The 15145-nt window shown below is 44.0% G+C and overlaps 1 protein-coding gene across 2 annotated transcripts in view; it reads left to right on the top strand.

Annotated features, from left to right (window-relative positions):
• The window catches only part of tmem19 (transmembrane protein 19), a 22471-nt gene extending 14027 nt beyond the window's left edge, over positions 1-8444 (top strand). For both annotated transcript variants that reach the window (XM_061033998.1, XM_061033997.1), the window contains exons 4-8: positions 4401-4538; positions 4618-4694; positions 4788-4965; positions 7387-7596; positions 8205-8444. In XM_061033998.1, coding sequence (XP_060889981.1) covers positions 4401-4538; positions 4618-4694; positions 4788-4965; positions 7387-7596; positions 8205-8365 — 764 coding nt within the window. In that variant the 3' untranslated portion in view covers positions 8366-8444. The remainder of the gene's footprint in view (positions 1-4400; positions 4539-4617; positions 4695-4787; positions 4966-7386; positions 7597-8204) is intronic.
• Positions 8445-15145: the final 6701 nt, after the last annotated feature.

Raw genomic sequence — 15145 nt, 5'->3', positions numbered from 1 at the left:
ATGAAGAGACCAAGTACCAAATGGAACCAAAAACCAGCCAAAGAACCCTAACCCTAACCCTAACCCTGAAAACAAAGAACTGCGTCATGAATACCACACCGCCCTTCAACAATACAAAAAGATAATCAATCAGAAGAAAACTCAAAACTCAGACAATGAATTCATGAAAATCGAAAAGGCAATAGACCAAAACTGTTTTTGGAAACTTTGGAAAAAAATGTACCCAAGCAAACATAAAAACAACATCGCCATTCAGAACGGCGACATTTGGAAAAGCTACTTCTCTACTTTATATCAAAGTCAAGAACAATTTGGTTTAAACACACATCAGATCACCACAATAGACAAATTAAAATCATTAGAAAATGTAATTAAAGATAATCAAAATACTTTGGACAGTCCGATTACAATGGAAGAGCTACAGGACAAAATGTCTAACCTGAAGAATGGAAAGGCGTGTGGTATCGATGGTGTCAGAGCCGAGATGTTAAAACATGGCAGCAGCTGTGCTTCAATTATTTAATTTAGTTTTAAAAAGTGGTGTATATCCTGATATTTGGAACAAGGGTCTGATTACTCCTATTTTTAAAAATGGAGATAAACTGAATCCCAATAATTATAGAGTCTGTGTCAGTTCCAATCTGGGGAAACTGTTCTGTAGTATATTAAATTCAAGAATCCTGTCCTACCTGACTGAAGGTGACATTCTAAGTAAATCCCAAATTGTCTTTCTCCCCAAACACAGAACAACAGTCCACATCTTCACTCTCCAGACTCTCATCCACAAACATGTACAGCAGAAGAAGAAAGGGAAAATCTTCGCTTGCTTTGTAGATTTCAGGAAAGCTTTTCATTCCATTTGGCACAACGGCCTTTTCTATCAGCTGCTCCAAAATGGTGGGTTAGCTGTCACTGTTCATCATTTATATCGACCATTTAGTCAAACTACTGGACGACTGTCCTGCCTCAGGACTGGACTTACAGGGACGAGACGTGAAGTGTCTTTTCTATGCAGATGATTTGTTACTGTTATCACAAACAGAACAAGGTCTACAAGAGCTTCTAAACATCCTCCATCAGTACTGTGAAAACTGGAACATCAGTGTGAATCTAGAAAAAACTAAAGTCATGATATTTCAAAAGAAAGCAAGATCACAAAGCCAAAAATATCTGTTTAAATTGGGAGATACATTATTAAACCACACAATGGAGTACACGTACCTGGGCCTAGTGGTCACTGCATCAGGACATTTTGATAAAGCTCGTAGGACTTATTACAGCATAAGAACAAACTTGTTCAAATTCAACCCCCCAATAAGGATTTGGATCAAAATTTTCAAAAGTGTGATTGAACCAATTCTGTTATACGGAAGTGAAGTCTGGGGCCCATTAATCAAAGAGCAGCTCTGGGACTCAAACCCAGTGGAAAGAGTCCATCTGGAGTTTTGTAAAAACATATTACGAGTCCACAGAAACTGTCCAAACCACGGCTGCAGAGCCGAGCTGGGCCAGTTCCCTCTACTGATCCACATTAAAAAAAGAAGGATGAAGTTCATGAACCACCTGATCGAGTCCGAGTCACAGCAACACAGAGCTTATTTAGAACACACACACTCTCTGATCACTGATAGAAACACCACACATAATCCACATATCAAAGCAACTCACAAATTCAACAAACAGACAAAGATAATAAACAGAAATATATGAATCAGTGGAAATTAGAAACCCAAACAATACATAGATTAGAATGCTATAGTTTACTGGACAGGGAATATTTAAGAGAAATAAAATAAGCTCTTAAAAGACAAACAGTGACTAAATACAGGCTCAGTGATCACACACTGGCTGTAGAAACTGGTTAGAGAGATCTAAGAGAGTGTGTGTGCACTGTGGAACAGGACAGGTGGAAACTGAACTTCATTTCTTCACTAGCTGCCCCAAATATAAAAACATTAGAGACACCTTCTTTCCCAGATTTAATGATGGAATCCCTAAATCCCTCCCTAAAGAGGAACAGATGAGAATCACTCTGGGAGAAGAGAGCTGTAGAGATATCAGCAGAATATATCTCTGCATGTCATCGAGTGAGAGACGGTTCTATGGAAGTTATTTATATTCAAGGTTCTTCATGTCACAATATAAGACGTGTTTACTCATCTGTAAATCATTTTCATTACTCTTTTATGTAATTGTATTTTTCTGATATGATTATAATGATTATAATGTGTATTGTATATTTTGCTTTGGCAACATGTTTAACCCAAACGTCATGCCAATAAAGCCATTTGAATTTGAGAGAGAGGGAGGGAGGGAGGGAGAGAGGAGAGAGAGAGAGGAAGAGACAGAGAGAGAGAGAGAGAGAGAGAGAGAGACAGCGAGAGAGAGAGAGAGAAGGAGGGAGAGAGAGAGAGACAGAGAGAGGGGGCGAGAGAGAGAGAAAGAGAGAGAAGGAGGGAGAGAGACAGAGAGAGAGAGAGAGAGAGAGGGGGAGAGAGAGAGAAAGAGAGAGAAGGAGGGAGAGAGACAGAGAGAGAAGTCCTCCATCTTTGGAAGAAGAGCCACATCAAAGACGCTCGCTCTCACGCCACGTGGTCGACAAACACCATCTGAGAGAACGCTGCGTTACGTCCATGAGCCACTTCAAAGGTTTCCATAAAATCTGTTCCAGGTTGTGGGTCGCTCTGTTTTAACTGGTTTGACCTGTCAGCATCATCAGACCCTGACTCTGAATTCAGTCAAACTAAGCCTTTAGATGCTGTTAGAAACAGAGTTACAGGTCAATGTCACTTCCTGTTCTTCTGCAGGGAGACGAAGCTGCAATGACCATAATACACATGAACAGGGTTATAACATTCAGATAGCAACGTGAGCTAGCTCCAGGCTAACGTCACTTTAACGTAGAATGTAAACGTAGAGAAGGAGGTCAGTTTGTTCTTATCTTCATCTGGAAGAGTCTGAGGACTTTTACCAGACGTTTGACTTTTTCACTGTTGACGTCGTTTAACTTCCCCGAGACGTTTGTCTTTTACTTTGACGTTACGGCGACATTTTGGGGATTTTTGGTTCATAGAAGTTTTTTTTATCCGTGAGATGACCCAGTATCTTCAGATTGAAGTCACAGGGTCTCTGAACAGAGCTCATGTGAATAATGACCCGGAGCTGTTGTCGTTGTCGGCGTTGTTGCCATTGTTGTCGTCGTTGTGGTGTTGTTGTCGTCGTTGTTGCCATTGTTGTCTTCGTTGTTGTCGTCGTTGTTGTCGTTGTTGTTGTTGTTGTCATTGTTGTTGTTGTTGTCGTCCTTGTTGTTGTCGTTGTTGTTGTGTTGTCGTCGTTGTGTTGTGTTGTCATCGTTGTTGTTGTCGTTGTTGTTGTTGTTGTGTTGTCGTCCTTGTTGTTGTCGTTGTCCTCAGTGTCGTTGTCGTTGTCGTTGTCGTCGTTGTTGTCGTTGTTGTTGTGTTGTCGTTGTCGACGTTGTTGCCATTGTTGTCGTCGTTGTTGTTGTTGTGTTGTTGTTGTCGTCCTTGTTGTCATCATCGTTGTTGTTGTTGTCGTCCTTGTTGTTGTCGTTGTTGTGTTGTCGTTGTTGTCGTCCTTGTTGTTGTTGTCGTTGTTGCCGTTGTCATTGTTGTTGTTGTTGTCGTCCTTGTTGTTGTCGGTTTTTTTGTGTTGTCGTTGTTGTTGTGTTGCCGTTGTTGTTGTCGTTGTTGTTGTTGTCATTGTTGTTGTTGTTGTCGTCCTTTTTGTTGTCGTTGTTGTTGTGTTGTTATTGTTGTGTTGTCGTCCTTGTTGTTGTTGTTGTCGTCATTGTTGTTGTCGTCCTTGTTGTTGTTGTGTTGTCGTCCTTGTTGTTGTTGTCGTTGTTGTCTTCGTCATTGTTGTCATTGTTGTTGTTGTCGTCCTTGTTGTTGTCGTTGTTGTTGTGTTGTCGTCCTTGTTGTTGTTGTCGTTGTTGTTGTCGTCGTCGTCCTCAGTGTTTGTCGTGAATGAAAGATTCTCGTCACTTGTTTTTATTTGATGTAATAAAAAAGGATCCAGAGATCAGAGATGTCATCTGTTGTTTAGAATCAAACTTACTTAAGATGGTGCAGGTCTGAGACTGTTTCTGTGACCACATGGGGGGAAAAGATGGTGCAGGTCTGAGACTGTTTCTGTGACCACATGGGGGGAAAAGATGGTGCAGGTCTGAGACTGTTTCTGTGACCACATGGGGGGAAAAGATGGTGCAGGTCTGAGACTGTTTCTGTGACCACATGGGGGGAAAAGATGGTGCAGGTCTGAGACTGTTTCTGTGACCACATGGGGGGAAAAGATGGTGCAGGTCTGAGACTGTTTCTGTGACCACATGGGGGGAAAAGATGGTGCAGGTCTGAGACTGTTTCTGTTATTTCTCCTCTCAGCTTTTCTGGTGGGGTTTGTGTTGACGATGGCAAACTTCAGCTTCTTCTCCTCACTGTTGGCCTTCTTCATCACCTCCTCCAGACTCACCCGCTGGGGAGGAGTGCAGAAGAAGAAGATAGACGCTGACTACAAAGAAGGTGACGAGTAGGGAAAGTGTTGTTTGTCTTTAAATCTACCTGAATCTTTACATGAACTAAAGTGTGTTTTTTTGTGAAGGTGGTCAGAGGAACTGGGTTCAGGTGTTCTGTAACGGAGGAGTTCCTGCAGAGCTGGCACTGCTTTACATGATCGAGGTAAAAACACACACAGGTCACGTGATTATCTTTGTGTTTCACACGTGAAGAAGAATGTTCAAAGTTCTGTTATTGGCATGTCTGTGTTTCCAGGTGGGTCCAGGTGAGATGCCCATAGACTTCAGCAAGCAGTACTCGGCCTCCTGGATGTGTCTGTCTCTGCTGGGAGCGCTTGCATGCAGCACTGGGGACACCTGGGCGTCTGAGGTGGGGCCTGTTCTCAGCCAATCACAGCCCAGACTCATCACTACCTGGCAAGAAGTCCCAGCAGGTAAGACGCAAAACCTTTCCCTCCTTATTCCTCCTCCATCTTCCAGCTTGTGATGTGGATCTAAGTTTTAGACGACAGTGACACAGACGTGTAACATGTAGTGTTTTTGATCGATGCGTTGAGAGAGCAGCTTTACTGTCATACTTGTAATATTCAAATGGTCGAGAGTCTTGAAGACGTCTGATAGCACAGAGACGCACCAACCTCGTCGTCGTCCTGTTTGATAAAGAAGGCTTACAAACACACACCGTGAGAACACCTCCAAAGAGGAAATGATTGATGTTCATGTTCTGTACGTTAACCCCTATCTTCAAACATATCGTATAACACACTTTATTGTTATTAGGAGGTGATGGGGTGTAGTAATGTTGGAAACCTCTGGTTTTCTGACTTGGCCTTCGATGAGTTTAGCTTACAGAGAATCTACAGATGATGTACGTAAACAGACGCTGTGTTTGTCTGTGTCTGTGTGTGTCTGTCTGTCTGTGTCTGTCTGTGTGTGTCTGTCTGTGTGTGTCTGTCTGTGTGTGTGTGTGTGTGTGTGTGTGTGTGTGTCTGTGTCTGTGTGTGTCTGTGTCTGTCTGTCTGTGTCTGTCTGTGTGTGTCTGTCTGTGTGTGTGTGTGTGTGTGTCTGTGTCTGTGTGTGTCTGTGTCTGTCTGTCTGTGTCTGTGTGTGTGTGTGTCTGTGTGTGTGTCTGTGTTTGTCTGTGTGTGTGTCTGTGTCTGTCTGTGTTTGTCTGTGTGAGTGTGTGTGTCTGTCTGTCTGTGTGTGTGTGTGTGTGTCTGTGTCTGTGTGTGTCTGTCTGTGTGTGTCTGTGTGTGTCTGTGTGTGTGTGTCTGTCTGTGTGTGTGTGTCTGTGTGTGTGTGTCTGTGTCTGTGTGTGTCTGTCTGTGTGTGTCTGTGTGTGTGTGTCTGTGTGTGTGTGTCTGTCTGTGTGTGTGTGTCTGTGTGTGTGTGTCTGTGTCTGTGTCTGTCTGTGTTTGTCTGTGTGTGTGTGTGTGTGTGTCTGTGTCTGTGTCTGTCTGTGTGAGTGTGTGTGTCTGTCTGTCTGTGTGTGTGTCTGTGTCTGTGTGTGTCTGTCTGTGTGTGTCTGTGTGTGTCTGTGTGAGTGTGTGTGTCTGTCTGTCTGTGTGTGTGTGTCTGTGTCTGTCTGTGTTTGTCTGTCTGTGTGTGTGTGTCTGTGTCTGTCTGTGTTTGTCTGTGTGTGTGTGTGTGTGTCTGTCTGTGTGTGTCTGTGTTTGTCTGTGTGTGTCTGTGTGTGTGTGTCTGTGTTTGTCTGTGTGAGTGTGTGTGTCTGTCTGTGTGTGTGTGTGTCTGTCTGTGTGTGTGTGTGTGTCTGTGTTTGTCTGTGTGTGTCTGTGTGTGTGTGTCTGTGTCTGTCTGTGTGTGTCTGTGTTTGTCTGTGTGTGTGTCTGTGTGTGTGTGTCTGTGTCTGTCTGTGTGTGTCTGTGTTTGTCTGTGTGTGTGTCTGTGTGTGTGTGTCTGTGTGTGTCTGTGTGTGTGTGTCTGTGTGTGTCTGTGTTTGTCTGTCTGTGTCTGTGTGTGTGTGTGTGTGTGTCTGTGTGTGTGTGTCTGTGTCTGTGTGTGTCTGTGTGTGTGTCTGTGTGTGTGTCTGTGTGTGTGTGTGTGTCTGTGTGTGTGTCTGTGTGTGTCTGTGTCTGTCTGTGTGTGTCTGTGTGTGTGTGTGTGTTTGTCTGTGTCTGTGTGTGTCTGTCTGTGTGTGCGTGTGTTTGTCTGTGTTTGTGTGTGTGTCTGTGTCTGTGTGTGTGTGTGTCTGTGTCTGTGTGTGTTTGTGTGTGTGTCTGTGTCTGTGTGTGTGTGTTTGTCTGTGTCTGTGTGTGTCTGTCTGTGTGTGTGTGTGTTTGTGTGTGTGTCTGTGTGTGTTTGTGTGTGTGTCTGTGTCTGTGTGTGTGTGTTTGTCTGTGTTTGTGTGTGTGTCTGTGTCTGTGTGTGTGTCTCTGTGTGTCTGTCTGTGTCTGTGTGTGTTTGTGTGTGTGTCTGTGTGTGTTTGTGTGTGTTTGTCTGTGTCTGTGTGTGTGTCTCTGTGTGTCTGTCTGTGTCTGTCTGTGTTTGTGTGTGTGTCTGTGTCTGTGTGTGTGTGTGTGTGTGTCTGTGTGTGTGTGTGTGTCTGTGTCTGTGTGTGTGTGTCTGTGTGTGTGTGTCTGTGTGTGTCTGTGTGTGTCTGTGTTTGTCTGTGTCTGTCTGTGTGTGTGTCTGTGTTTGTCTGTGTTTGTGTTTGCGAGCACTAAATCATTGATGAATCAGAACAAATCAGCTTTCTCTCCGTTAAAGGTCACTCTTCTAGGAAGCTGAAATGTGATTAGTTACACTGCGTTTGTTGTCCTCGCTGCTCGGACGTATAAAGCAGCGTTTGTTTATTTTGAGGGCCTCACTTTCTGTCTGTCTTTGTGCTCCTTCAGGAACAAACGGAGGAGTTACTCCCGTCGGGTTGGCCGCCAGCTTCCTCGGTGGTGTCTCTGTGGGCGCGGCGTACTTTTTGACACAGCTTTTGTTTGTCAGCGACCTGCACCTGGCCGACCCCCAGTGGCCAATCATGGTATATGGTGGCTTGGCTGGTCTGCTTGGGTCCATGCTGGACTCTTTCCTGGGAGCTCACATGCAGTATTCAGGTAGGAACGAGTCTCTGACATAGGTTTCCCTTACAGGAAGTCTTTATATCGCTCCAATCGAACAGTTTCAAACTGTCGTATTGAACAGTCGGGTTAACCCTCTTATGAAGCTCAGCCACATTTAGCTGCAGGTTTATTTTATGTGACTTTAGTTCCATCGGCTCACTAACTCATTCTGATGTTATTTGAATTTCCTTTCTTATCTTTAACCTTCTTGTTTCAGCTGCACTTTAATAAATCCTCCCTGTGGTTGTTAATCTGCAATAATAACACTGAAACACTCAGGTGCTACATACTACATACACTCAGTTTTTCAAGAAATCAAAATGTTACATTAAAGAAATTAGCATGTTAATTAAAAGAAAAACATTAAATGAGTATGACCGGTTCTTTGTACAGTTCATATATTGAAAAACTTTGTTTATAATTTGAAACAGTCTTATTATGAGTTAACAATTATTCATGAACATTATATATGCATTGCTCCTGCTGCTTTGGTGGTGGTGTATAAATGGATTAGTGTTGTACTTACTCTCTGATGTACGTCGCTTTGGATTAAAGCGTCTGCTAAGTGAATTGTAACATTAGAACATTGTTTCTGTCTTCAGGCTTTGACTCCAGCATCGGGAAGGTCGTTGGTTACCAGTCTGCCACGACTCGGCGGATCTGCGGGAAACCGATCTTAGACAACAACGCGGTCAACCTGTTCTCCTCGGTCCTCATCGCACTCATCCTGCCAGGGCTGGCGTGGGGGATGTGGCCACGATAGACTCTCAAACAAAACCCTTCAGTAATCTGTCAACAAATAAACGTCATAGTAAATATGATTCTTAGCACATTAAAGAGTTTCTATCAAAGAAAAAGTCTTTCACCTATCTTTGTCCTTAAACTGACTGAATTCAGATTTATTAAAAATCATCTTCATGTTGACAGGCTAACTATCATAACAAACATCTATGTACAGGCTAACTATCATAACAAACATCTGTTGACAGACTAACTATCATAACAAACATCTGTTGACAGGCTAACTATCATAACAAACATCTATGTACAGGCTAACTATCATAACAAACATCTGTTGACAGACTAACTATCATAACAAACATCTGTTGACAGGCTAACTATCATAACAAACATCTGTTGACAGACTAACTATCATAACAAACATCTGTTGACAGGCTAACTATCATAACAAACATCTATGTACAGGCTAACTATCATAACAAACATCTGTTGACAGACTAACTATCATAACAAACATCTGTTGACAGGCTAACTATCATAACAAACATCTGTTGACAGACTAACTATCATAACAAACATCTGTTGACAGACTAACTATCATAACAAACATCTGTTGACAGGCTAACTATCATAACAAACATCTATGTACAGGCTAACTATCATAACAAACATCTGTTGACAGACTAACTATCATAACAAACATCTGTTGACAGGCTAACTATCATAACAAACATCTGTTGACAGACTAACTATCATAACAAACATCTATGTACAGACTAACTATCATAACAAACATCTGTTGACAGACTAACTATCATAACAAACATCTGTTGACAGACTAACTATCATAACAAACATCTGTTGACAGACTAACTATCATAACAAACATCTATGTACAGGCTAACTATCATAACAAACATCTATGTACAGGCTAACTATCATAACAAACATCTGTTGACAGACTAACTATCATAACAAACATCTGTTGACAGGCTAACTATCATAACAAACATCTGTTGACAGGCTAACTATCATAACAAACATCTATGTACAGGCTAACTATCATAACAAACATCTGTTGACAGGCTAACTATCATAACAAACATCTGTTGACAGGCTAACTATCATAACAAACATCTGTTGACAGACTAACTATCATAACAAACATCTGTTGACAGACTAACTATCATAACAAACATCTATGGACAGGCTGAAATCAATCATTATATAATATCCACAGCTGAGTGTTTGATGCTGGTAGTGGGAGAATTTGATTTCTAACCCTTTTGATACAAACAGTACACTCTTGTTCACTATGACACGTGTAAGTCCTGAAATGTTCAACATGCTCAGGAAGGTTGTGAAAGTGAATTGACATAAATAATGAATAGAATTGAACAAATCTACTTCTTCTAATCTTGAGCAAAAGAACCTCATCAACACTTGTTATACGGTTCTTGAAACCTAACCTGCACCAGGGCAGAATATATTCAAAAGAAAAGATGATTTGGATTATAATTACTGCCAAATAAAGTAATCTGCAAAGAGAGGTCCTTATTCTGGAGGATCATTCAGAGACATTTTGATGTGTCTTTTTCTACTTGAGAAACATTCATGGTCTTTGTATTGTAAGTTTTGTCATCTCCAAAAGTCTCCACATGTTGGACTTGTGTGTTTACAGTCCTGCAGACTGTATGATTTCTAAAAGCTGTTTCTGATCACGTCTATGGAACCATATGGTTTAACAGCAGTGACTGATTGAACACTTATTTTTACCATAAAAGATACTTGTACTTGTACTCTGATTATTGGCTCATAGCTTGGACATATGGTATCAAAAGATATTCCAGAAATGATCAGAGGAACACAAGTAGCTCAGTCTGTAGGGACTTTTGTTGGGAACCAGAGGGTCGCCGGTTCAAGTCCCAGTGCGGAACAAATATTGAAGTTGGTCTGGTAGCTGGAGTGGTGCCAGATCACCTCTTGAACACTGCCGAGGTCCCCATGAGCAAGGCAAGGCTCAGGAGCGCCTGCCGGGGGCCGGTCCATCACTCTGACATCTCTCCATTATTACATGTCCATAGGATCCTGTTTGTGTGCATGTGTGTGTGTTCATGACTACAGAGTGTAAAAACTGAATTTTCCCCTTGCCGGGATCAATAAAGGTAAAATCTTAAATCTTAAAAAGAAAAAAACTTAATTTCACTTCACGTCATTCAAACCACTTCAAAGTTTATTTAAATGTTTAATCGTTTCTGTCAGCCGGTATGGTAGATCATGTTTAACTTCTACATATTCATGTGTTGTATATATTTTTCTCTGCTGACTCTGACCCTGAATGACATCCGGACATGTCCTGTGACAAACAGAAGTTTATTAACCCTTTACCTTTCAAGGGTATAGGGTAAGGGTTTAGGTCTGTGATATTCTCTGAAGTGTCAACAAAGTGCTCAGGGTTAGCTGTGAAGATAAAATAGAATATTAAGGAGAAGGTTTAAGTTTGCTATGTATTTAGCTTTATCTGTGTTGGGTTAATGTGAGGGTTGGTAACCTCAACCCCCTTTCATTACTTGATTATGTCACTGTACCCTGATGATTCATTATATCAATGTACCTTGATGACTGTACCCTGATGATTAATTATGTCACCCTACCCTGATGATTCATTCTCTGTATTTAACCCAACACCTCCCCCCAGCCTTTGACTGAATAAACTGGTCATGTGTATGAAATTAAACGTTTGTTGGGTTTGTATTAACCAGACTTTATTTATTTTAGGGTTAGGGTTAGGGTTAGGGTTAGGGTTAGGGTTAGGGTTAGGGTTAGGGTTAGGGTTAGGGTTAGGGTTAGGGTAGGGTTAGGGTTAGGGTTAGGGTAGGGTAGGGTTAGGGTTAGGGTTAGGGTTAGGGTTAGGGTTAGGGTAAGGGTTAGGGTTAGGGTTAGGGTTAGGGTTAGGGTTAGGGTTAGGGTAGGGTTAGGGTTAGGGTTAGGGTTAGGGTTAGGGTTAGGGTTAGGGTTAGGGTTAGGGTTAGGGTTAGGGTTAGGGTTAGGGTTAGGGTTAGGGTTAGGGTTAGGGTTAGGGTTAGGGTTAGGGTTAGGGTTAGGGTTAGGGTTAGGGTTAGGGTTAGGGTTAGGGTTAGGGTTAGGGTTAGGGGTTAGGGTTAGGGTTAGGGTTAGGGTTAGGGTTAGGGTTAGGGTAGGGTTAGGGTTAGGGTTAGGGTTAGGGTTAGGGTTAGGGTTAGGGTTAGGGTTAGGGTTAGGGTTAGGGTTAGGGTTAGGGTTAGGGTTAGGGTAAGGGTTAGGGTTAGGGTTAGGGTTAGGGTTAGGGTTAGGGTTAGGGTTAGGGTTAGGGTTAGGGTTAGGGTTAGGGTTAGGGTTAGGGTTAGGGTTAGGGTAGGGTTAGGGTTAGGGTTAGGGTTAGGGTTAGGGTTAGGGTTAGGGTTAGGGTTAGGGTTAGGGTTAGGGTAGGGTTAGGGTTAGGGTTAGGGTTAGGGTTAGGGTTAGGGTTAGGGTTAGGGTTAGAGGGTTAGGGTTAGGGTTAGGGGTTAGGGTTAGGGTTAGGGTTAGGGTTAGGGTTAGGGTTAGGGTTAGGGTTAGGGTTAGGGTTAGGGTTAGGGTTAGGGTTAGGGTTAGGGTTAGGGTTAGGGTTAGGGTTAGGGTTAGGGTTAGGGTTAGGGTTAGGGTTAGGGTTAGGGTTAGGGTTAGGGTTAGGGTTAGGGTTAGGGTTAGGGTTAGGGTTAGGGTTAGGGTTAGGGTTAGGGTTAGGGTTAGGGTTAGGGTTAGGGTTAGGGTTAGGGTTAGGGTTAGGGTTAGGGTTAGGGTTAGGGTTAGGGTTAGGGTTAGGGTTAGGGTTAGGGTTAGGGTTAGGGTTAGGGTTAGGGTTAGGGTTAGGGTTAGGGTTAGGGTTAGGGTTAGGGTTAGGGTTAGGGTTAGGGTTAGGGTTAGGGTTAGGGTTAGGGTTAGGGTTAGGGTTAGGGTTAGGGTTAGGGTTAGGGTTAGGGTTAGGGTTAGGGTTAGGGTTAGGGTTAGGGTTAGGGTTAGGGTTAGGGTTAGGGTTAGGGTTAGGGTTAGGGTTAGGGTTAGGGTTAGGGTTAGGGTTAGGGTTAGGGTTAGGGTTAGGGTTAGGGTTAGGGTTAGGGTTAGGGTTAGGGTTAGGGTTAGGGTTAGGGTTAGGGTTAGGGTTAGGGTTAGGGTTAGGGTTAGGGTTAGGGTTAGGGTTAGGGTTAGGGTTAGGGTTAGGGTTAGGGTTAGGGTTAGGGTTAGGGTTAGGGTTAGGGTTAGGGTTAGGGTTAGGGTTAGGGTTAGGGTTAGGGTTAGGGTTAGGGTTAGGGTTAGGGTTAGGGTTAGGGTTAGGGTTAGGGTTAGGGTTAGGGTTAGGGTTAGGGTTAGGGTTAGGGTTAGGGTTAGGGTTAGGGTTAGGGTTAGGGTTAGGGTTAGGGTTAGGGTTAGGGTTAGGGTTAGGGTTAGGGTTAGGGTTAGGGTTAGGGTTAGGGTTAGGGTTAGGGTTAGGGTTAGGGTTAGGGTTAGGGTTAGGGTTAGGGTTAGGGTTAGGGTTAGGGTTAGGGTTAGGGTTAGGGTTAGGGTTAGGGTTAGGGTTAGGGTTAGGGTTAGGGTTAGGGTTAGGGTTAGGGTTAGGGTTAGGGTTAGGGTTAGGGTTAGGGTTAGGGTTAGGGTTAGGGTTAGGGTTAGGGTTAGGGTTAGGGTTAGGGTTAGGGTTAGGGTTAGGGTTAGGGTTAGGGTTAGGGTTAGGGTTAGGGTTAGGGTTAGGGTTAGGGTTAGGGTTAGGGTTAGGGTTAGGGTTAGGGTTAGGGTTAGGGTTAGGGTTAGGGTTAGGGTTAGGGTTAGGGTTAGGGTTAGGGTTAGGGTTAGGGTTAGGGTTAGGGTTAGGGTTAGGGTTAGGGTTAGGGTTAGGGTTAGGGTTAGGGTTAGGGTTAGGGTTAGGGTTAGGGTTAGGGTTAGGGTTAGGGTTAGGGTTAGGGTTAGGGTTAGGGTTAGGGTTAGGGTTAGGGTTAGGGTTAGGGTTAGGGTTAGGGTTAGGGTTAGGGTTAGGGTTAGGGTTAGGGTTAGGGTTAGGGTTAGGGTTAGGGTTAGGGTTAGGGTTAGGGTTAGGGTTAGGGTTAGGGTTAGGGTTAGGGTTAGGGTTAGGGTTAGGGTTAGGGTTAGGGTTAGGGTTAGGGTTAGGGTTAGGGTTAGGGTTAGGGTTAGGGTTAGGGTTAGGGTTAGGGTTAGGGTTAGGGTTAGGGTTAGGGTTAGGGTTAGGGTTAGGGTTAGGGTTAGGGTTAGGGTTAGGGTTAGGGTTAGGGTTAGGGTTAGGGTTAGGGTTAGGGTTAGGGTTAGGGTTAGGGTTAGGGTTAGGGTTAGGGTTAGGGTTAGGGTTAGGGTTAGGGTTAGGGTTAGGGTTAGGGTTAGGGTTAGGGTTAGGGTTAGGGTTAGGGTTAGGGTTAGGGTTAGGGTTAGGGTTAGGGTTAGGGTTAGGGTTAGGGTTAGGGTTAGGGTTAGGGTTAGGGTTAGGGTTAGGGTTAGGGTTAGGGTTAGGGTTAGGGTTAGGGTTAGGGTTAGGGTTAGGGTTAGGGTTAGGGTTAGGGTTAGGGTTAGGGTTAGGGTTAGGGTTAGGGTTAGGGTTAGGGTTAGGGTTAGGGTTAGGGTTAGGGTTAGGGTTAGGGTTAGGGTTAGGGTTAGGGTTAGGGTTAGGGTTAGGGTTAGGGTTAGGGTTAGGGTTAGGGTTAGGGTTAGGGTTAGGGTTAGGGTTAGGGTTAGGGTTAGGGTTAGGGTTAGGGTTAGGGTTAGGGTTAGGGTTAGGGTTAGGGTTAGGGTTAGGGTTAGGGTTAGGGTTAGGGTTAGGGTTAGGGTTAGGGTTAGGGTTAGGGTTAGGGTTAGGGTTAGGGTTAGGGTTAGGGTTAGGGTTAGGGTTAGGGTTAGGGTTAGGGTTAGGGTTAGGGTTAGGGTTAGGGTTAGGGTTAGGGTTAGGGTTAGGGTTAGGGTTAGGGTTAGGGTTAGGGTTAGGGTTAGGGTTAGGGTTAGGGTTAGGGTTAGGGTTAGGGTTAGGGTTAGGGTTAGGGTTAGGGTTAGGGTTAGGGTTAGGGTTAGGGTTAGGGTTAGGGTTAGGGTTAGGGTTAGGGTTAGGGTTAGGGTTAGGGTTAGGGTTAGGGTTAGGGTTAGGGTTAGGGTTAGGGTTAGGGTTAGGGTTAGGGTTAGGGTTAGGGTTAGGGTTAGGGTTAGGGTTAGGGTTAGGGTTAGGGTTAGGGTTAGGGTTAGGGTTAGGGTTAGGGTTAGGGTTAGGGTTAGGGTTAGGGTTAGGGTTAGGGTTAGGGTTAGGGTTAGGGTTAGGGTTAGGGTTAGGGTTAGGGTTAGGGTTAGGGTTAGGGTTAGGGTTAGGGTTAGGGTTAGGGTTAGGGTTAGGGTTAGGGTTAGGGTTAGGGTTAGGGTTAGGGTTAGGGTTAGGGTTAGGGTTAGGGTTAGGGTTAGGGTTAGGGTTAGGGTTAGGGTTAGGGTTAGGGTTAGGGTTAGGGTTAGGGTTAGGGTTAGGGTTAGGGTTAGGGTTAGGGTTAGGGTTAGGGTTAGGGTTAGGGTTAGGGTTAGGGTTAGGGTTAGGGTTAGGGTTAGGGTTAGGGTTAGGGTTAGGGTTAGGGTTAGGGTTAGGGTTAGGGTTAGGGTTAGGGTTAGGGTTAGGGTTAGGGTTAGGGTTAGGGTTAGGGTTAGGGTTAGGGTTAGGGTTAGGGTTAGGGTTAGGGTTAGGGTTAGGGTTAGGGTTAGGGTTAGGGTTAGGGTTAGGGTTAGGGTTAGGGTTAGGGTTAGGGTTAGG

Source organism: Labrus mixtus, unplaced genomic scaffold (genome assembly GCF_963584025.1).
Source record: "Labrus mixtus unplaced genomic scaffold, fLabMix1.1 SCAFFOLD_186, whole genome shotgun sequence".
Lineage (NCBI taxonomy): Eukaryota > Metazoa > Chordata > Actinopteri > Labriformes > Labridae > Labrus > Labrus mixtus.
This window is presented reverse-complemented; position numbering and strand designations above follow the sequence as displayed.